The following is a 22,785-nucleotide window of genomic DNA, read 5'->3' on the forward strand; positions in this document are numbered from 1 at the left end:
TCTTTCAGGTATCCTTACGGATGGAGAGGCTCTCTCTTTAGCCAGCTTAAGACAAAATGGAGGGGTCTCCCACAGGCTTAAATATACTTTCTCTTGTGGGTGGAGACCCCCTCCTCTCTCCTATGCAAAGTCCAGCTCCAAGATGGAGTTTTGGAGTCACATGGGCAAGTCACATGTCCATGCATGACTCAGTTTTTACAGGCAGCAGCCATCGCTTACCTGCCACCTTGAACATCCTCATGTAGACTTCTTATGTGTATTGGAGCCTCTCAAGATCCATTGTCCTTTAAGTGCTTCTTGACTGGGCACTTAATTTATACATTCCTTTCTCAAGAAGCTGACCAAATGCTTTACAAAGGCTACATAAAAATCAAGCTAGTACACAGCTAATATTCATAACTTCAAGTACAAAAATGATACATGAATACAGATAGGAGGAATGTATTCAGTAGATCATAACCTTTACATAGATATGTTACATGGCATATGTAGCATAAAACATATTCCAGTTATATCAATATACATTCATAAGCATATTCCCATTAAGCCTTATGGGGTACACCGTCACAATAGCATGTTATAATATTAGCTATTTCTTCAGCTACCTGTTATGGAGATGATCATATACAGTGTGATTGCCCAGAATCGCAAAACATAAGCTAACATATAATAATGTGCATAGTGATAAATCACAAAGATAGAGAGATAGAGAGAGAAATGCAAGCAAGTACAGAAAATATTGGGATGGGGGGAAGCAGCAACAACAGTTCTGAACTGTTCAGTTGTCAAAATAAAATAGGTTTGTTTGGGACTGTCTCAATACAGTATATTATTATTAATACATTATTATTATGTTTCATCTTCTAATATCCATATACACAGGAGGTTTACAAAGAGCATTCTTTTAAAATACCGTGTTATTTGACAATTTCTGAAAAGAAACAAGAGAGTTGTAGGCCAAGTATGAAGGTGTAGACCTTAGTGATTAGCTTGCACAGTACCTAAGGGTTTAATGATCATAGTAGACAAGCAACTGAACATCAGTTCCCAGTGATGCTGTGGCAAAAAGTGCTAATGCAATCCTTGGGTGTATAAACAGTGGAATAGTGAGTAGGAATACGGAGATGATTTTACATTTGTATATAGCATCAGTGAGACAGTACTGAAATACTGAATATAGTTCTAGTGTCTGCCTTTTTAAAAGAATCTTGAAAAATTGGACAGTGCACAAAAGAGCTGCAAAAAATGATGCGAGAGCTGGAGAAAATTCCTTACAGTGAGAGATTTCAAGAGCTCAATCTGTTTAGTTTATCAAAAAGAAGACTGAGAGGTGACTTGATTACAGGGTATAATAAGTACCTTCATGGTGAGAAAATACCACATACTAAAAGGCTCTTTAAGCTAGCAGAGAAAGGGATGGAAGCTGAAGCCAGACTAATTCAAATGAGAAATAAGGCACACATTTTTATCGGTGAAGGTGATTAACTACTGGAACAAACTAACAAAAGGAAAAAGAACGAGGAGTACTTGTGGTACTCCTCGTTCTTTTTGCTGATACAGACTAACACGGCTACCACTCTGAAACCTAACAAAAGGAAGTAGTGGATTCTCAGTCAAGACTGGTTGCCTTTCTGGAAGAAATGCTTTATTTGAACACAAATGTATAATTTAGTCAACATGTTTCATAGGGTTCAATATAGGGGAACTTTAATGGCCTGTGAGATACAGGTGGTCCTACTAGGTAATCTAATGATCCCGTCTGGCCTTAAACTATGTGAATTCACTTGACTAGTTATATGTGTCTAGTCTTCCCTGACTTAATGAATGCTAACTGCTTGATCTCATCCCCCTGAGGCCAACGGTAAAACTCTCATTGATTTTAGTGGTGCAGGGTCAAGCACTAGAAGTATCACAGGATATGCACAAAACATGTAGTTAAAACTGACAAAATTAACTTCAGCTTTTTTTCATTAACATGAATTGTGTGTGCTGTTGCCTCCCAGCAGGTAATTAGTCCACGACTAATAGGGAGCAGTACATCTTTTCATGTGTCCTACCTGTACCATTAGTGGGTACACCTCCTTTTCATGCCCTGCCCTGGTTCATCTGACTAAGGCACTCAAGTCATATTAGTGCATGAGTGGCCATGTGGAAAGTATAAATCCCTCCCATGAACAAAGTGGTATTAGTCTCCAATAATAGGTTTGTTTCCAGTCCATGGAAAGACATGACTCCCTACCTGCAACCTCCATGAGGGAAGTGGAAAGGGGACTAAGCCCCCAAACCTTACAGGTTGCTTAAACTTTGACCATTTTCCTTAGCTAAACAACCTTCTTTTATGGATTGCTTGCCAAGGTGAGTAGTCCTAAAAGTAAGATTGATATTTATAGTAAAATAAAGATGTGTGTTAATACCTTCTGGTATATCTAATTCAGAAAGGAAAAATGTACTCTCATGGCAAATACCTTTTTTCCCATCCATAGTGTATACCACAAGATAGGCTGTTTGACACTCATACAGGAGAAAGAAACACAGTGGTTAATTTGTAGAGAAAAATCCTACCTGGTATCCTAAAATAAAATGCCAGGACCTGCTGGGATAGTCAACGTGGCCTGGAAAGCACATTTTAATAGGAATAAACTTTTCTGAAAGTAGGCGCGTGAGTGAGGAACAATTTCTCCATTTTGGGCTAGGGGCAGAAAATGGTAACACCTGTTCCTGTGATAGTTTCTATGTTTCACAAGTTCTGGGCTCAACAGAAGCCTGCTTTGATTCTAACCCTGCCATAGGTTGGCTGCAGTGCAGCTGATGCAGATGTCTCTTCCTGTCTCACTCCTTTCCATCTTTCTCCCTGATAGCATCACTTAGCTGAAGTGGGAGGAAGGGGGACAAAAAGGAAGCTGCTCCTAGTTCCCGCTTGTCTAAGGAAAGTAATTTGGCCAGTGAGTTACATTTTCTCTTTTTCTGTGCATAAATTATGGTGAATGTTAAAAAGCTGGCATTCGTCTCCCATAAAATGGTATCCAAGGCCCTGGTCCTGCAAAGTGCTTTATATAGGCAGATGTCTGCACCTGCACATCAGGGCCCACCCTCACAGGATAGTTTGCAGGATCAGGATGCAAGATACCATTTGTTTCCCCCTATTTAGAATAGGAAATATCTATGGTATTTCTGTTGACAAGCATTGACTGTCAGCACCCATACAATGCACTACTGTTGTTTTAAAGATACTGTATATTAGATTAGTTTATAGTTAAATCCGTCCCCTGTAACGAGCATTACTGGAACAAGAAAATATTTCCTATGCTTGTCTTTTAGTGTGACAGCCATAGTATATTATTATATTTATTTCATGTGATGTGTATGCACCTTTGGGAATTAGATACTACCTATCACACAGCCAAATACCTCAGAAGATTAACTGTCTCAAAACATTCAAACTCCCATCTGTACCTCAGTGTTTAAACAGTAAAATAAAACTAGCATGCTGCACTATGTTGTTTTATCTATAATGTCTCAATAAACTTCATATGCTTGCTGAAGCTCAGCAGTTGTTTTGGAATAAGCATACCTATCAAGAATATTACATTCTTTTTATTCAAACTTGTACTCCATCAAGTTTGTCAGATTTGCAGCATTTAGGATCCAATTATATGTTCCGCTCTGATACTGAGACATAATGGTTAGCCTACAAAGAGCTATTCAGATAGCTAGCTAGAGAAAGGGGCATCTTGCTTGTAAAAATCTCTGTATAATAACTGTTTCCTTAAAAGGGAGACCCTTTTTTATGTAGAGCAGATAAGTAACAGAATTATCCATATACATTAAGTGAAAACAATACGTTATTTTTTTTATAATTAGTAGTGCAAACTATACATCTTCATATGCAGAAATACGTTTTGAAATGTAACCATTTTAAAAGAAAAGTGGTTTGTTTTTCATTTATTTTTTATTTCAATCTGAAGATCCAGATTCTGTGGAGTAGCCAAGCTATACACTGCTTTAGTCTTCAGTGGGAGAAGGGAAACAAAAGTCTGGCAGGCACCCACTAACCATAGCTCCCAGAGGTTGTCCAGCAATTGAGGATTACTGGGATTTATGGATATTCTGAGCATTTACTGCTTTTTTTTTCTGGCTACAGTATTCCTGGATGTTCATTAAAGGATCTCATGGAAGACACATCTCTAGTTTCTCTATAAAAGAAACTCAATAGCTAGAACATATCTAGTACAAGAGTCTGACTTGCTAGTAGAAGCCCTGCAACCAACTGTGTGCAAGAAGTACATGACACTAGGAATTAGGGGGCATATGCAAGAGGAATTCTCCTGGAGCTATTTAAACTAGTTCAGTAGAAAGCTGCCAGAGGGCACCAGAGGAATTAGCCTGAAGCAATATAAAAATTGAACAAAATTTTAAAAAGTTCTGGTTTTGCTTGACTTGTATAAATCTACACAGAGGGAATATAAATATGTCTAGTACTTCTTAATTGACAAAATACTAAATGCCTGTGTCAGCTGATTTCCAAAGCTGGCAGTAATGACATCAGTGTATGTATTTTATTATAAAGTATTCTGTGTATTATTTATTATTTTTAATTGAACCCCCTGTATCTGATGTCCAAATGCTGTCCTTGGTCAAATGTACACAACTCCCTTTGACAAAAACAAATGTTTGTGTCTCACCAGAGCCAGAAAAAGTTATTTTGTTCATTTGTTGGTTGTGTTTGCTTTTTTTTTTAATTGAGGGGAAGTTTAGCATATCACTGATTAGTAATGTAGTGCCTTGTCACTCTGCTAAAACTATTTCTACGGAATTTCTCTAATTCACAGATGTAAAGTAACAAAATGCCTGACTATTCAGCCTCAGAAAACGATACTCCAGAGGGATAGTTTACTATGTCCACATAGTTAGAAATGAAGCAAAGTTCAAATTGAACACTTGTTTCTGATTCAGGGGATCAATCCTGCTCCCAGCTGTGTTATTTGGAACTTTGTCATTAATGTCAATCAGACCATAATTTAATCTTCATGTTGTTTGTTTGATACATATTGGTTGGGAAGGTATTCCCAACTGTCAACAAGGGAGACAGATATGAACATAACTAGTGAACTGCTCTGTACTAATTCTGCTTGCAGGGTAAAAGAGGCTGTGTGTGTTTCAGACATTTGATGGGTGGGGTTATATTAAATCATTCTGTGCTATACCGATGACACCATATCACTGTGGAAGATGTGATAAAGTGTATCATCATATGGCACAGTGCCCTGTTTTAGTAAGGTGGGGGTAATTTTCTTGGGCCAGCAGGCGGACACCCAACTTCTCAAAAGGAGAGGGGAGTTTGACATACCAGGTACAATCCATACTAATGAGTAGCTGTGTCACCCATGCCTTCTAACCAGATAGGCAAAGACTATATAGCTGTCCACTGGGGGAAAGGGGAGGTTTTAGTAGTTGCCAAGTGCACTTGTGAGAAGCTAAGGGATGACCCCAATGTTTTCAGAGAAAGGAGGTTCAGTATAGTTGGAATCTCAGTACGCTCTGGAGGTAGCTGACAGTGTTGGTACCATTATGACATACCAGGGTACAATCCAGGCCAATGGGTAGCTATGTCACACCTGCCCTCTAACCTGGCCTGCCCTTTACAATGCTTTGCTGCTGTAGCCTCCAGTCTGGACTGCTCACAAACAGCTGCCAGCATGCAAGTCACTCCCAGCTATGTCTCTGTGTGCTGCAGCCGGCCAGCCAGACCTTGGCTCTTACCAGCCTGGGTTATATAGCAGGTGACCCCAGAACGCTCCTAGTGGTGTCTAACTTAACAAACTATATCAGATTCAAGCACATTTTCCCAACATATGCTTTCAGCAGTCTTACTGAACAAACTTCTCTCAGAATCCAGCAAAGCTTCCTTTGTTGCTTCAGGTGCCGTGAATGTGGTGGACAGAGGAAGAGAGAGGGGGTCACTTGGGGTATTTGTCCCTCCTTTTCATAGTTTCAGTCCCCCTCATGAAAAAAAAACATTTCCAGCTAAGATGCAGGAGACAAAGAGTCTATGTGAAAGAATATTCCCTGCTGTTTTTTTCGCCTATTTGAACTTCCTTTGTCTCTCCTTCCTATTTGACGACTCTGTTTACTGCTTCAATGCAAATTAAGCAGAGCACACATTCCTTTACCTGTTTGCGAACTTCTACTTGGGTGAGGACTGTAGTCTGGAACAAGTATTAACAGCATCATACAGAGAAATTTTATAACTTCACATTTTGTGTTGCCACATGTATTTTATCAGGACAATATTGACTATCAAATTATGAGTTTTCAAATGATACCGCACAAGGTATAGATTGTACAACAATTATTATAGCAGTATGTAGGGTCTGTCACAGGGAGACCCTGTCCCCAGACATATTGGAGCTGAGCCCCTTCTCCTGCCTCAAAATGGACATCAGTGTATGCCTGCGGGAGAGCAAGGGACTGCTCTGTCTCCCATTGGCCAGCCAGGTGGGAGCAAGGGGATTTGAGTTTCTCTTATGTCCCCACTCAGTGTAAAGCCCTCCCAGTCATCTGGGGGACATCTCATCATGATTACTGCCCCTAATTTTTTACCATTGACCCAAAACTTGTAGGAGTCTAGAGAGTTTTTCAGCTTCCTCAGAGCATTGCAGTGCTTAGGTTAAAAGAATTCAGGAATTTCACTGTTAGGAAGTTACAGTAATGTCTGTCACAACTTTTGGCCAGTGTCTACTGCAGGCAAAAGCTAAAGAATCAGCTCCCAGAGGTAAAAGAAACCATGATATGGATAGGGTTCCTGTAAAGAGAAGGGGAGACCTAAAATTGTCAGACCGAGGTCTGCCTTGCTACCTTCTGCCCCCATTGTGGGAGGTGGAGAGAATGAGCACACTCAGAACTGAGCTGAGTCCTAGGGGTTAGACCTACAAGGATCTTTCTCAACTCATTGGTTATATGGTGTGCGCTCTGTAACTTCAAACTGGACCTAGTTCAATATCTGCAATGTCAGAGGGAAGGGGCAGATAGTTCCCCACCCCATTATTAAATTAATAAAGTTGTGGCCTCTCTCTGTTTTACATTCACCTTTGCATCTGATCATTATTAGATATTGCATCTATGCATCTTCTTCTGGGAAGCCACATGCATTGACTGCTTAATTGTCAGATAGGTCAATAAATCTTTTACTAGACACACATTTTCTCTCTCTCTCTTATCCCATTAAGATTCTTAATGTTTCGTGAACCCTGCATGGTTATGTGAAAATTTAGGATACTTAAAAACAAACAAACAAAAATCCAGCAACAACAACAAAGAAATGTTGGTATGACTTCTGCGCCTAGAATTCTTAGTATTTTGTTGCAAGATGCAGCTACTGTACTGTAAGTAATCCAAAACAGTCTTTTCTTCATAAGATAGATTTTTAGTCTTTTTTAAAATTAAATCTGACACCTTCCATGGCCAAACCTCTGTGAGACAGTGGACTATTTCACACTATGCTATTATGTCAAATGATAGTTTTAGTTAGAACCTGTTTTCTCTCTGTTCATAATTAAGATAAAAGAATGTGAAGTAAAAAATCATGTCAGTTGATGTATCTAATGTACTTTTTAAGAATCTACATTTAATTAGAACTATTTTGTCCCCTCTCATTCACATTTATAATGAATTTGTGACAACTTTTACAGTAATATTAATAACATAACCATATTTGAAGTAAGATATAATATGTGGTTACTAATAATTTTTTTTAACATGGGGGGGGGGAGACAACCTAGCGTGAGAGGGTTTTTGGAGCCAGGTGAATCATTCTACTCTTTTCATTACCAACATTTGAATTATACTAAAAGATCAGTAAGTGCATCAGTACTTTGAGGGCAAAATGAGCACTACAGACCCAGGAAATTTTGAATTAAGGTTAAACTTAAAAGAAAGCCAAACATGTTAAGGTATACATAATTAGTGCACATAACTGTACTCTATGCTTTAATAATACCATGCAATAACCATACAGTTACAGTTAGTGTTTTTAATCCTAGGTTAAACTGTTTTCTTATGGGCCTGCTACACGTTTTCATTTGTTTTTGCCTTCCGGTATCACTCCAGCCTAACTGTCTAGATTGCAACTGCAGTGATTTCTGCTCCACTTTGTCACTGCCTTTTCTGCCTTGGACTACAGCACTGATTTTGCATTCCACATTGCTTCCATCTCAGTATGCAATGTACAGAGGAATATCTTTGAGCTGAACAATCAGCCAAAAAAAAAGTTTCAAAGCACAATAGCGTGAGTGGTTTTACATTAAATGAAAAAGGAAGGGGAAGGACCTCTTGTAGTGATAGTTAAGTTCTTTCTGAGGGATAAAAGGTCATCTAACACCTAAGGTTGGAAACAGCCCTTGGGATTACTTCTTAGTTCTGTAAGGGGGATGATATGAAAATATTTGTATAAAGATTCAAACTTTTGAGCTGAGGTTATTTTATTCAAACTTCTCAGAACATTCTGATATTCCCAAAGATGTTAATTACTTTTCTGGTATTTTTTTTAATGTATCTTAATGCAGTCAGTAAAAAATATGAATATTCAGCAATGTAAAATTAAATTACTTCAAAATGATATGCATTTTAAGATTACAACAATAATGAACATCTTGTGAAAACCTGGGTCAGTTTATATAAAATTAGCATCATCTACTGTTTGCCAGTTTAGAGCTTAAATCTTTTAAATTATTCTATTACTTAAGATGCCAATCAGTCTAACTTAACTCTTCAACTAAAGTACTAAATTTCAGTATTTAAAGTTTTACAATTAATATTTAGACATGCAGCCAAAACTGCAAAGGTTCTTTGATGTTAAAGTCAGAGTCTCTTTCTTTAATCCACCTTTCTGCCAGGTCCACTTTTCTTTGGAGGCAGACAAAGGTGCATCTTTCTATGTTCTGTTGATTTGCTGCCAGTCAAGCCAGTGTTCCGGGATATTAATACATATTCATGGAGAGCAATACAGTTGGTTTTTAGCAGCCTACTGATATTGGAATAGGATTAGAAGGCACCTCCTATGTCATTGAATCCAGTCCCCTGCTATCTCAGACAACCTCATCATATAATTCCCTTAATAAATTTATCAAACCCTATCAAAACTAGTTTGCTTGTTTTCTCCCATTGCTCCCTTGGCTGGTAGAAGTGCTTCTAATTTCCTCTAGCTGACCAGACATTTTCTTGATTGGTGTCTACTAGCTATGGTAAAAACAATGTATTGAACTGGTCCCAAACCTTTTCTATTGCTTTCACTTCATAATAGTCTTGCCTGAGACTTCTCCCAACAGAGAGAGAATTTGGGTTTCTCATATGGTAGCATAAAACACCTTCCTTGGATCTTACAGGGGTTACATTTATTGACATACTGTCAAAACCTGCTAATCTCAGGTACTTTTAAGATAACTATTACTGGAGTCCTCATCTTTGTTTCTTTATGTCAAGTAATAGGTCTCATGCCCTAGGGTTAGGAATCTATAGAATAATCTTGGATGTTTTTCAAGACCTCATCTAAGAAGTTAACTCATATTATAGATATGACTTTTTTGTTTGCATAATAAATTAGTTGACATGGGACCTTACGTACAAAATATCTCATTTTTTTCACAATATTAACCATTTAACAAATTTAGTTTTTCTTCATACAAAGATAATCCCATGACAGTGCTTCTGTATTTAGCTCAGGATTCAACTCTTTTGTGAACACCGTATGACCCCCATGACTTCCTGATGTCAGCTGGCAGAGGTCACAGGGGTACATAAAGGTTACAGGAATCCCCTGGGTCTGGTATCTACATATTAGTCCACCAAAGAATGTCACCTTTAATGAAAACCTGAGTCATGATGGTCATCATAATCATTTTGAGATGTATATATGGAACATATGTGAGGAGTTATGTATATAAGTACTAAAAAATATGTTCACTAGGTCTGCAAGTTAAAGTAGGTCATCAAAAGGTTATTTATATAGTCCTGTTATGCGGTGGGAGAGGAGAGAGGAGGGGAGAGAGATGCTCCCTCTCTGTCCATGAGCAAATTGAGTACTGTATTGTTAATAGTGGATACCCATTTACAGTCTGAGCAAAATGCTAATCAATAGATTGCAGGGGCTGCAGGAAAAAAACAAAAACACCAGGGATTCTTCTGTTTAGATAGAAGACCGTGAACTTTTGGAACTATATCTGAGGTGCAACTATACGGAGGGAGGGGGGATGGAGTGAGGAGTGGCAGGGCTTTGGAGAAGGGACGGGGCAGGAGGCAGGGTAAGGAGGTTTGGTTTTCTGCAAATAGAAAGTTGGCAAACCTATACTCAGAGGTCTTCCAGGGGATAAATCAACTTATCTAGATATTTGCCTATACTACAGGCTACATAAAAAGCACTAGCGAAGTTGGTACAAACTAAAATTTCATAGACAAGGACTTGTTTATACTGCTCTGTATATTATACACTTAAATGTAAGTACAATATTTATATTCCAATTTATTTATTTTATAATTACATGGTAAAAATGAGAAAGTAAGCAATTTTTCATTAATAGTGTGCTGTGACACTTTTGTATTTTTATGTCTGATTTTGTAAGCTTTTAAGTGAGGTGAAATTTGGGGGTACACAAGACAAATCAGACCCTTGAAAGGACTACAGTAGTCTGGAAAGGTTGAAAGCCCATTTTTATTAAGTCCTCTTTTTTGTGTAAATTATATTTTCAGTGTCAATAACTTAGAATGCGGACCGTAAAACCTAATTGTTTTAGTTTACGCATTATTTGTACATTTTGGTGTTAGAAGCTGAATATATCTAAGAATATAGCTAACTATGCTCTTCTTTTTGGAAAAAGAAAACCATCACGTTAATGTTTCCTTTCTTCTTCTTAACACACTTGCCTTAACACCCCTGATAAATGTTGATTTGAAGTTAGTTTATGTTTAAACCTTTCAGGAGTAGACTCAGATTTATATAGTGGACCTCTGTCTCTGATCACTTGTTTACTTTCAAGAATAATATCTCTGTTGAACTTGTTTATGTTAATATTAAAGTTTCTAAACATTGCAGATTAACATTCAAATGTTGTAAAAAAGATGAAGCTAATCTTCTGTGAAATTAATCCAGCGTCTGCATAGATATTGAATTAACACGTAAGGGAAATGGATGCATTTTTAATTGTTTTCCTTCACCTCAGGGGATATATGCTGTACTATGAGTGGAAGTGATTTTATTATACTTAACAAGATTAAGAGAAAACAAAAAGGGATTTGACTTATTGGTCAGATTTTATTAGATATTGGAGCAGTGTTTCTCAGCCTATTTACCATTGTGGGCCGTATATGCAGCGTTCTGTGTTATTTGGGCCACACCCACACTATATATATACTACCTGTATATCTACCTGGGCCACAGCTGTGTGCTGATTGTGCCACAGGTTGTGAACCACTGTGTTAGAGTATTAAGGAAAAACAGTAACAGTGACAATCATTTAACATACTGGGGAAATATATGAATGACAATAACCTGTTGATGTTCTAAAATAAACTATATATAACAGTGTTATTCCTTTGATTTAGTCTAATTTATATTTTCAAATGGACTATTATTTGGAAAAACAAAGTGAAAGTTATTTGTCACGAGATTCATATTTTCCTCCCTTTATCTCAGCTGTGTTTTTCATAGAAACCTTCATTGCATTCTGGTCTCTAATGGTTTTAGATTTATTGTGTTATGTAAATAACGGAGATGAAAGATTAGTAGGTAGTATGCATCAGTAACATTTTTGTAGTCAGCCAATAGCATAGTAGTGCTTCCACTAATATAGTGTAACTCCAAAAGGAATATTGTGTTTATCAGATGCTTCCCTCATTTTGCTACTTTTAAAAGAGCCATTTTAGTAAAAGCCTGCTCTTAGAAACATGGGCCACAGGGAAGACCCACTTTTTTTGTCCAAGTTGAATAATTAATTGCCACCCTTTTTAATACAACGTGAGCACCGCATTGGTTTAAAGGATGCTGGAAAGAAGAAAACTGTGATTTTTTTCTTTACTATTTTTATTTCCATCTTCTTCTTGTCTTAATTTCTAGCACTTCTATGTTGTGGATTAGTACTATACCATCTAGTACAGGGGTGGGCAAAGGTTTTGGCCTGAGGGCCACACCTGGGTGGGGAAATTGTATGCAGGACCATGAATGTAGGGCTGGGGCAGGGGATTGGTGCGGGAGGGAGTGGGGGGGTACAGTGTGCAGGAAGGGGCTCAGGGCAAGGGGTTGGGGCGCAGGAGGGGTGCAGGTGTACGAGGGAGCTCAGGGCAGGGGGTTGGGATGCCAGGAAGGTGCGGAGTGCGGCGGGGGCTCAGGGCAGGGGGATTGGGTGCAGGAGGGTTGCGGGGTGCAGCAGGGGGCTCAGGGCAGGGAGTTGGGGTGCTGGAGGGTTGCGGGGTGCAGCAGGGGGCTCAGGGCAGGATGCGGGAGGGAGCTCAAGGCAGAGGGTTGCGGTGCAGGGTGCAAGAGGGGTTTGGGGTGTGGGCTCTGGTCTGGCACCACTTACCTGGAGTGGCTCCGGGCTGGCAGCGATGCGCAGCAGGGTTAAGGTGGGCTACCTGTCTGCCCTGGACTCACGCTGCTTCCAGAAGCGACCGGCACTACGTCCCTTCAGCCCCCGGGGGAGGGAAGGGCAGAGGGCTCTGTGCGCTACCCTCGCTTGCGGGTACCTTCCCCCAAGCTCCCATTGGCTTCAGTTCCCCGTTCCTGGCCAACGGGAGTGTGCGGGGCCTTAGTTTGCCCTCCCCTGATCTAGTAGCTCTTACTTTCTGATGCTATTGAGAATCGCTGTGGATAAATATGAACCTGCCTGAGGCTTTGCCTAAAAACTGAACAAGTAGAACTCAGACTAGAGGCACAAGTAAATACATATACATTCCCCTTATTATTTTTCTATTTGTATTTGTACTTTTTTATCTGTACTTCCATATTCCAACCTGACTGGAAATGAGCAGAACTAAGGATCTTTTAAGAAAACATGTTCTCATGAGATTTCCAGATTTAAGAGGTTTAGATAGTTTGAATTAGCATCTGGACATTTGAATGTTTATCTGAACTTAGATGAACTGCCAGCCCCTTTCAGATTTGTATATTCATTATTAAAATATTATACTCAAAGTAAAAGGTTTTATACTGAAACAGTTTCACCTCCTGAGAAAACAACCTTCCTTTATGTAGCACACAGGAGTAGGTGTACATCTGAATAACTGAAAACATGAGAAATGTGACATCACTTGTTTTCCAGGGGGAGTGTTGTGGTAAATATATGCAACTGTTTAGTACAGTCCTTTAAAATGTGCATTTATTTCTTTAACTCACCCACCCCCTGTGTGTGCATATGATTTATGCTCTCTTAACAATATAAAAGTGCACTATTATGTTGCTACATGTAGCTTATTTTTTTCTCTTTCAAATCAAATTTCTGGTATTTTTAAGGTATCCAAAGATCTACCGGAGAAAGAAAAAGAAATTGAGCATCTGCTAAATAATTTCACCCAGTTTGAACAACAGTTAAATCAGCTGATATTGTGGGTATCTCCCGTCAAGGATCAATTAGAACTTCACAACCAAGTGGGCCAACTAGGAGCTTTCAATATTGAGGTAATGTTTTCTTTTTTAAATTTCTGTATTTTTCACTGATAGAAAGTCAGCTCTACAATGAAATGTGGATTTTTTGTCCCTCCTTCCCTCTTATTCCTAAAAAGCAAAACATTTCTTGTGACATTGGCAGTGTAATTTGTGCAATCTGTTTGGTTTGCCATCATTTTCCACTGAGTTATGAAAAAAATAAAATTGTAATAAATACTTTCTACTTAAGAATCCAAAGAAGAAATATGACTCAAATACTGTTAATTGTCAGTGCACTGATAGGCGAATTAGCTGTGCAGCTCACGTTAACAATAAAGTCTCATGAAACAAGTTGAGAATAGTCCCCTAGACCTCTCGTATTAAAGATTCTATGCATTGATGCATTTTATTTATTTACTTATTCTTTTACCAGCAGATGCGAGGTTTAGAACAAATCATTGCAAAGGATAAATGTAAAGCTCTGGCAGCTTTATCTTTGAGAATATTTTTACCCTATTCTTTCATACCAGAGTAAGGACCTTGAATATTTGTGCTCTGAGAAATCTAAAGTAGTTATAAAACATCATGTATGGTATGGCTTGGATTCTGCAAACCATTACTAGAGTAAGCAGTGGTTAATACTAGTGCTGTACCAATATCTTCAGTGAAATAACACTCAGGAATAAATATTTTATGTGGTGATAAGGTTTGTAAGTTCAAGTCCTGTATTGTGGTTAGATATAACTCAGCATATATAGGGTCATGTTTTGATACTCTTACTTACAGTGAAAAGTATCTAACTCTACAAATAGCCTCATTGAAGTCATTAGGCCTACTTATGAAATAAAATACTACTCAATGCAAGCAATAGTATTGTAATCTGACACCTGATGTGTAATCATGTGTAAAACAAAATATATGTTTGAATAGGATGAATGAATGATGTCAGAGAAATTAGATTTAAAAAAAATATTACGATGATACAGTTTGTTGGGACTGCATCTAAATGGTTTCTGCATGTAGGACTGGGGATCATGACCCCTTCGGGACTGCGTGGTTATTATGTGGGGGTCATGAGCTGTCAGTCGTCACCCCAAAACCCTGCTTCACCTCCAGCATTTATAATAGCGTTAAATATATATATAAAAAATGTTTTTAATTTATAAGGGGGGGGTTGCACTCAGGGGCTTGCTGTGTGAAAGGGGTCACCAATAGAAAAGTTTGAGAACCACTGGAGCATTTGGATGTGTATGTGAAATAGATTGAGACACATCCCCAGCTAGTGAAAATTGGTTTAACGCCATTGAAGTCGGCAATTGAAATCAATGGAGTTTCAAGAGTTTACACTAGCTGAGGATCTGTCTCACTCTTTGATTAATGGTCAAGTGGAAGATTTTCTTAGATGTTGCTGTGTTTTGTATCAAAACACAATGTTTGGTGAAACACCATTTCAAAAAAATTGTTCTAAGAATACAGTAGAATTATTGTTTTGCCTTGAATGAAGTGAAACTGTAATTATTTCCAAATAATTGAGTTGAGTTGAAGCCGTTTATTAATTTGGCTTAATTCTATTTCTTTTATACCAAAACACACAATCTCACAATCGATTTATATAAAACAGCTGATCTCAAGTCCTATAACTGACAGAATGAGTTCAGTTACAACATTGATTCTGTCTTCGAAAGATATAAAATAGTTCAATTGCAAATGCCTTTATATATATAGTGAGCAAAGAATGTATTTATGTTTCTGCAAAAAAAATCCGTGTTTATCTCCTGTAATTTTAACAGATTTTATGCTTTATATTTGTATTGTGTCCTTTCTGATGTTCTTTTCCATGGCCTCCATTACTGTCCAGAAGCATTTCATTGGAAATTGGCTAAATTGCTCTGAATTATAATAGAGTATTGCTTTCTTAATGTTTGTGAAAAGCCACATTCTGATTGGCTGTATGGAGCTTCTTTTGTGATGTCATAGCCATTCTCCATATGGAGCTCTGAAACAAAAAGACAAAAAATATTCCTATAATGCTGAATGGGTGAGATAAAAATTGAATGTAGGGAGGGGATGAAAAGTGGCAAAGGCTGGTCCCTAAGCTTTCTCTCTCCAGTACCCTCGCTGTTTTTCCATTTCTCTGCCAGAGAACAATCTGCTTCTTTCCCGGTCTAGTTATTTATACCTAATCTATTTCTGTTTTATATACGGTGCTTCTCTCTCTCCATGACAGCTGCCTCTTCCCTTTTGTTGTGTACACACACACTTCCGTTCAATAAGAAGGGCTTCTTTTAGATTATAACATTATGTATAAACTGATTGAGAGCCTTAAACCAGCTACATGTTCTGCTAAGAGCAGCTTTGCCACAAATGGCAAGCAGAAAGGGAAGCAACAATTTATTTTTGAAGTCCCCCTGCTAGTGCATCTCCAGATGGGTGCTTCAGAGGGAAACCACTGCTTCCCTCTGCAGCCCGGTGATGCAGTGCACACAAGCTCCACCTTATCTAATGCTCCCTCATTCTCTACTTCATCACATTCCCGCCAAAGTTTGTTTGTTCCTGTAAACATGCATGTGAGCAACTTTGAAAATGATGGCATTACTCATCTGAGAAAAGTTACTCGTGTGCATGTGCTGTATTGGGCCCATAAATTGTAAGCTCCTTACCAAATGTATATATTTCTCTCACCATGTAAATGACATAATTGTAGTTTTATTGCATTATTAAGACTCCGAATTGTCCAGGGAACCTCACAAAACTAGAAAATTAACAATAAATCTCTAGAAGACAGTTAAGAAATGGTGCTGAAATATTTTTTCCTACTAAATTCTCTTCTCCTTCTATTATGAAGCACTTTTCTTTGGAATGACATGTTTTAGAGCATCATCACCAACCTAAAATCAAACTTTAAAAGGATTTCTTTAAATGTTAAATTAAAATCCCATATGCTTCTAGAAGTAAACCCAGGTGGAAATTAGAAGGCAACTGGTGGATGTGTACCTGAGGCTGTGTGCACTAGTAGGTTATTACTGCACTCCTTTTGTTGTGTTTTGTTGCTTGTTGGTTGGTTTATGCACCTATTGTTGGAAGACCAAATAGATGTATCTGAAAATCTCTTCCTTCATGCCTGATGGAAAAGACTTTTAATGTATGATTTAAGGATACGTAGAATAAAGTATAATAGATTGCAAATGGATCATATAGGTCTATTTGTGTGCTGGATAGTGAACCTTCTGTTCAATTTTCATTGATTTTTTTTTTATTCAGTTTGTCTGGCTTATCAGCCATTTATTTTTATTAAAATTGTATTGGTTTGTGGATAAAAGAATTCATTTTATAAGTAATGTTGGCATGAACAATTTTATTACTTTTTATTGTGGATGATATAGGACAGGGTCATTGACAAAGATGATTATTGGCATATAAAACATAATAGGTTTTTATCTGAATCCTCGTCTATGTCAATAGATTGAGTTTTAATGTCTTTAAAGCACACAGATTTATGCTTTGCTTAGTTTGTCACTTTCTTCAGTGCACTGAGCTAGCCCTTTACTAAAGATTTTGTATCTTAATGGATTGAAACCAAATGTGGTATTTTAGGGATTATAATATTTGTATATGTAAAATGAAAGTTTTGGAATTGACTATTTTCTTAAAATATAGAAAAAAATCATACAATTATAGAAGTGTAGGATTGAAAGGGACCTGAATAGGTTAGTTCAGTGCCCTGCTCTCAAGGCAGGACACAGTATTAACTGAAATAAAGTAAATATAATTAAGAAGATAAATCATTAAACACAATTTCATAGGGACAAAACTAAAAAAAAAATGGAAAGTAGAAAACAGGTAATATCCGTACATTGTGATTAGGTATGTGGAAGATAATCAGGGTAAATAGTTTTACAGCCCACAACTGCTTGGCCCCAACCCAAATGTAAACAACATTTTATAGATTCTGTAATGTTGAGCAAGGTTAACCTTTTAAAATGGCCATTACAAACAGTAATGGCTTAAGGGCTGCACTAAGTCCCCAATTCAGAAAAGCACTTAAGCATGTGCTTAATTTTAAGCAAGTGAGTAATTCTCTTGCAGTCTATGGGAAATATATGTTTAGGATTAGGCATATGTTTAAATCCTGTACTGAATCAGAACCCAAAACTGATCTGTGATGTGCATGCTATATGCCATCATTTTGTTGTTGCTATTTTGTTTGTACTTTGTGGGGTTTTTTCTTTTAACCTTTTTGTGGTTTTTTTTCTTTTAACCTTTTTGTGCCTGTAAACAAGATAAGGGGTACAGCAATGTTATTATGTGAGCTCTGATTTTCTAGTATGTAATATTTTTGATAATCCACAATTAAACATTTCTTGGAATTATTCGTTTTAAACTCTAATATTTATAAACATTAATGAGTGAAATATCATTCTTCTTCTTTGAGTGGTGATCCCTATATGGATTCCAAAAGGGTGCTCATGTGCACCATGCACCGGGGCGGGAACGGTTTCCTAGCACTGTCCATTGACCCGCCCATGTGTCCCCCTCATGTTTGCAGCTGAGTCTATAATAGGCCGTGCGGGTAAATGCTGCTCCATTTCCGACTTACTGCCTCATGGCTAGAGTTGGAACCCCTATTCCTTTGTGCTCTTAGCTTTGCTAAGAGAGTGATTTCCTGTCCGTTTCCCTTGTATATAGTTGTAGATAGTTTTTTGTGTTATGTAGTTGTAGTTACTCATAGATATATGGTGTCGTTTTTCTCCCTATTTGGGGGGAACTCTGGCCTCCTGGGGACTATGCCCCAGGTTCCTGTCTTCAAGAACTGTGCCTCTTGCCTGTTCTCATTTTCAGTGAGCAATGAACACTAGTGCTGTCTGTAATACCTCGGTGAGGCCCACATTACCCGCTGCGCTATTTGTAAGTCGTTCCCGCCCAAAATGTGGGAAGATCGAGAACTTCACCTCTGGAAGCTTTTATTGGAAGAGGCCACATGCCCATGAGCGCATTCAGATCCAGAACCAATGGTGCACCACTCATCATTGATGGTCAGTGCTCCTCTAAGCACCTCCCAGCCACCAGATCCGATGGTACCAAGACTGCTGGACAAGCCCTGCCATGAGAAGAAGTATGACATAGGCATAAGAGCAGATCCCCATCCATGACTGCTCAGTAATGCAGTGTTTCCTCCCCAAGCTGCACCAGATTGGGTGAGAAGTCATGTGTAGAGCCGACCAGACTGCTGCCTACGTTTACCAGAATCAAGGATAAGGCAAAATGGAAGTGCAACCAGTGGTACTGTCGGCTGCCCCGGTACTCATTGGTGTATCTGCCACATACCCCACCAGGTCTGCTGACACCACCTGTACCCTCAGGATTGTCGCATATGACTCCCCACACTCACAGGTGCCTGGAACCACTCTGTCAACAGAAGAGCTGCTCCTTCCATACTCATGGTCTCCGTTTCTCTCTGCACTTCCACTCACCTGCTTCCTCCCCTCTCCAGTGAATGAATCATTGCTGCCACCACTGGGGCGAGATGTCCCATTGCCACAGCATGGCCCTTCGGAACTGTCAGTGCTCCCATTTCCAGAACTGTCCTCAGAGTCCATATCCCCCAGTTTACAATCCCTTTGGTGTGGTGGTGTTATCCATAGGGCCTACTAATCCACCAATGGCCAAAGACCATTATTTTTGATGCTACTGGCCATCCTGGGATCTGTACCGGGGCCATGGGGCACCATTGGTGGCTTCTCATAGGCCATTCCCCACTCACCCTCCAGCGCCATATGTTTATGAGAATGAGGAAGAAGAGGTGGAACAAGTTCTGCCAGTCCCAACTGCTGCCTCTTCATCCCCAGACAAGGTGCTCATTCCTGCCTCACGCTCCCCACCGGACGACCACTTCCAGTACCAAGAACCACTCTAGTTGGTGGCGATGGATCTCGGGATCCCATTGGAGGAAGTCCAGGACACGCAACATCTGCTCTGCTGGCGAAATATGATTTTCACAATTAAATTAAAGTAACAGAGTTCAAAGACCAGCTACCATGAGACAAAGAACAGCAGCTCCAAGTGCTGTTGGATAAGGGGAGACTGCTGGCCAAGGTGGGCCTCCAGGTTGTTGTGGATGCGGCCAACATTGCCTCTTGGTCTTTGGCAACCGTGATCTACAGGAATTGGTGGCTGCAGTCGTCCAGGTTCCCCAAGGAGGTCCAAACCACCAAAGAGTATTTCCCCTTTTTTGACACACAAAAGCTCTTTAGTGAGAAAACAGACGAGACCCTCATTCTTTCAAAGACTCTGGTTCCTTAAAATCTACATCCTGGCCCCGAGGCGCAGAAAGCAGAAATAGTCATTCCATCCCCGACCTCAAGACCTCTATCTGGCATACTAGTAACAGCAACAGGAGCCGCAACCTAGCTGACTCCGGTTGCAGAGGTCACAATACCCCACCTCTGCCACAACCACCTGCTTGACCCACTTGCACTAGGAATGGTGGTAGATTCCAGACATTACACCTTCTTTGGCCCGGGGAATAATGAACATCTATTTTCTTCTGATAAATATTCTTCCCATGATAAATCACTCAAATACCAAGGTAATGAGCATAAAATAAATATTATTATTTAATTTAATATATGTATGTCAAGATAATTCTCGTCACAAATAAAATGATACATAATAAATATATCTTGGCATAGCCATAAATCCCACGTACTGAAAATCAGTGTAGGGCTACCTAAATCAATTTGAAAAGACTTTACCCTTAACATTTGAGGAATAATTAATATAGCCTTTGACAGGTCAGTAAAATGAGGCCATCAAGTTTTTATGGCTAACATATGCTGTGTTGTGTACAAATTTTTGTTATTGTAGAAGGCAGCCAGGTTTAGTAACACAACTGGTCCCCGGACCATAAGTTAACACCACTGATTTAAACAGAGGTTTCCAAATACATGTTAAGTATTTAGTTTTAATAATTAACTTATTTCCCATTTAATAAATGAATAAGGATTTCACTAGGGATTAAAATCCATCTATAGTAATAGATAAGCTTCACTGACTTTAGTAAACTTTTTCCCACAAACAGCCGAAGCTGGTATCTTTTTAAAATCTTAAAACTGTCTACATGCATCTGCATTTAAATGTGTATTTGTGAACTATAATTTAAAGCATTAGGAATAGAAGATATGAAAAAACACAGATTAAAGATCAGTTATTATTAAAGTGGTTTTCTGATCTGAATGTGTGTGTGCATATTACATAGAATTCTTTTCCCTGTAGAAAGATTTCTCTTCCTCTAATCTGTAAATAAAAATGACACCCTTTACCCTGCAGGTTTTTCCTTAGAAATGGAAGAACAATAATTTATATAACTGCAAATGCTCAGTGAAAATTCCCCAAATCCCCTTTTTCCTCTGTTCCCTGTTGTAATAGGTATGATTACAGTCACTGAATACCAACTACAATATTTTGATTACTACAGGCTGAACACTAGATGCAATAAAGACTAAAGAAGCTATGTGCATATACACAATGAGCTGTTCAGCTGTTAGATCTGTATTTTGGTTGGGAGAGGAACCCACTGTTCATTTCGGATAGTTCATTTCAGGTGGGGAGGGATAGCTCAGTGGTTTGAGCATTGGCCTGCTAAACCCAGGCTTGTGAGTTCAATCCTTGAGGGGGCCACTTGGGGATCTAGGGCAAAATCAGTACTTGGTCCTACTAGTGAAGGCAGGGGGCTGGACTCAATGACCTTTCAATGTCCCTTCCAGTTCTAGGAGATGGGATATCTCTATTTATTATTATTAATAATAAAATACAGACTACTATCTGTAAATATTTGTCTAGATACATGGAAGAGGAGAGGAATGCACCAGAATTTCTTGACTTTGCTGAAACAATTGAACATTCCAAAGAATTCTGCCAAATGGATAATATTGATAATATTTAACCAGTTGAAAGTGGTGTGGATTCCTAAACTAAAATTAACAAATGCTGCATAGAAAAATCCTATAGAAATAGTATACTATACTGAGATACAGTGATACTATAGAATACACATAGTTCCCGTCATAAAAGATGATGGGAAAATACCAGTTTTAACTTTCGGTCTCCTTAGTTTTGCATCTGGTTTATGTTGCCTTTATTGTCAGTGCTAAGTGGGATTGTGTGAACAGTGCTACATACATTTTGTGAAGTACTCCTTTTCTCTGAAACTAATGATAATTTTCTGTCATCAGTGTGTTACTCAATTCTGATGGTCAGCCAAAAAGTATTACTTAGGTCATAGCACATTATTACATATTTCAATTTGTCCTTATTGTTTTACAGATAATGTGTTGATGCTATATTTAATCAATATCTGAAGGCTTTGTTATATAAATTTTAAAAATCCACTACAAAAGTTGTATGTTCTATAGATCAGGAGTGCATAAAGTTAGCATCACTGATAGCTGCATCAAAAACTTCCCAAAGTCCTTAAAGCCACATAATTTGCCTAAATATTTATTACATAAATCCTCACAAGTATAATATTTGTTCTTGCATCTTTGGTAAAGGAATAGAAGTTGTTGCATGTTCAAATTCACCAGGTAGGATTGCTAAATGCAATGGTTTATTTCTCTGCAGACCATGTATACTCTTTAGCTCCAATTTTGGAAATCCCATATAGGTGTTTGACTTTGTTTAGACTGAAGCTGAGGTGTCTAAAGGCTAATTATAGGCTTACATTTTGAGCACAGCAGAAGTCTACTTCAAATTTACACCATTAGTTTTACTGCATGCAGTTCCAATTCAAACCAGAAAGCAAATAAATGTATTATTTTTAAAATAGCATGATTTTTATGGGCCTGATTTTTGAATGCTTGAAATTGGCAGTACTCATTTAAGGATGTGGTTAACTTTAGGCATATGCTTAGATCCCATTCAAGTCAACGGAACTACTACATTCATAAAATTAAGTATGTGCTAAAGTGCTTTAGTGAATAAGGGCATTAAGTAGGCATACAATATGGGCATGTTGAAAATCCCCATATCATTTCAATTTAGACTTCCCAATAAAATATACTGGATTTCAGCACATGTGCAAGCCCTCTAATAACCTTTTACACCTAGTATATTCAACTCCAGTTGTAGACATATTATGTATTTGATATACTTGGTATTTC

At 38.4% G+C, this 22,785-nt stretch overlaps 1 protein-coding gene across 30 annotated transcripts in view; it reads left to right on the forward strand.

Annotated features, from left to right (window-relative positions):
* The window catches only part of DMD (dystrophin), a 2,010,563-nt gene that overhangs the window by 1,361,060 nt on the left and 626,718 nt on the right, over window positions 1-22,785 (forward strand). For all 30 annotated transcript variants that reach the window (XM_065590838.1, XM_065590858.1, XM_065590878.1 and 27 more), the window contains one exon: window positions 13,496-13,660. In XM_065590838.1, the coding sequence (XP_065446910.1) occupies window positions 13,496-13,660 (165 nt within the window). The remainder of the gene's footprint in view (window positions 1-13,495; window positions 13,661-22,785) is intronic.

This window comes from Chrysemys picta, chromosome 1 (assembly GCF_011386835.1).
Source record: "Chrysemys picta bellii isolate R12L10 chromosome 1, ASM1138683v2, whole genome shotgun sequence".
NCBI classification, from domain to species: domain Eukaryota; kingdom Metazoa; phylum Chordata; order Testudines; family Emydidae; genus Chrysemys; species Chrysemys picta.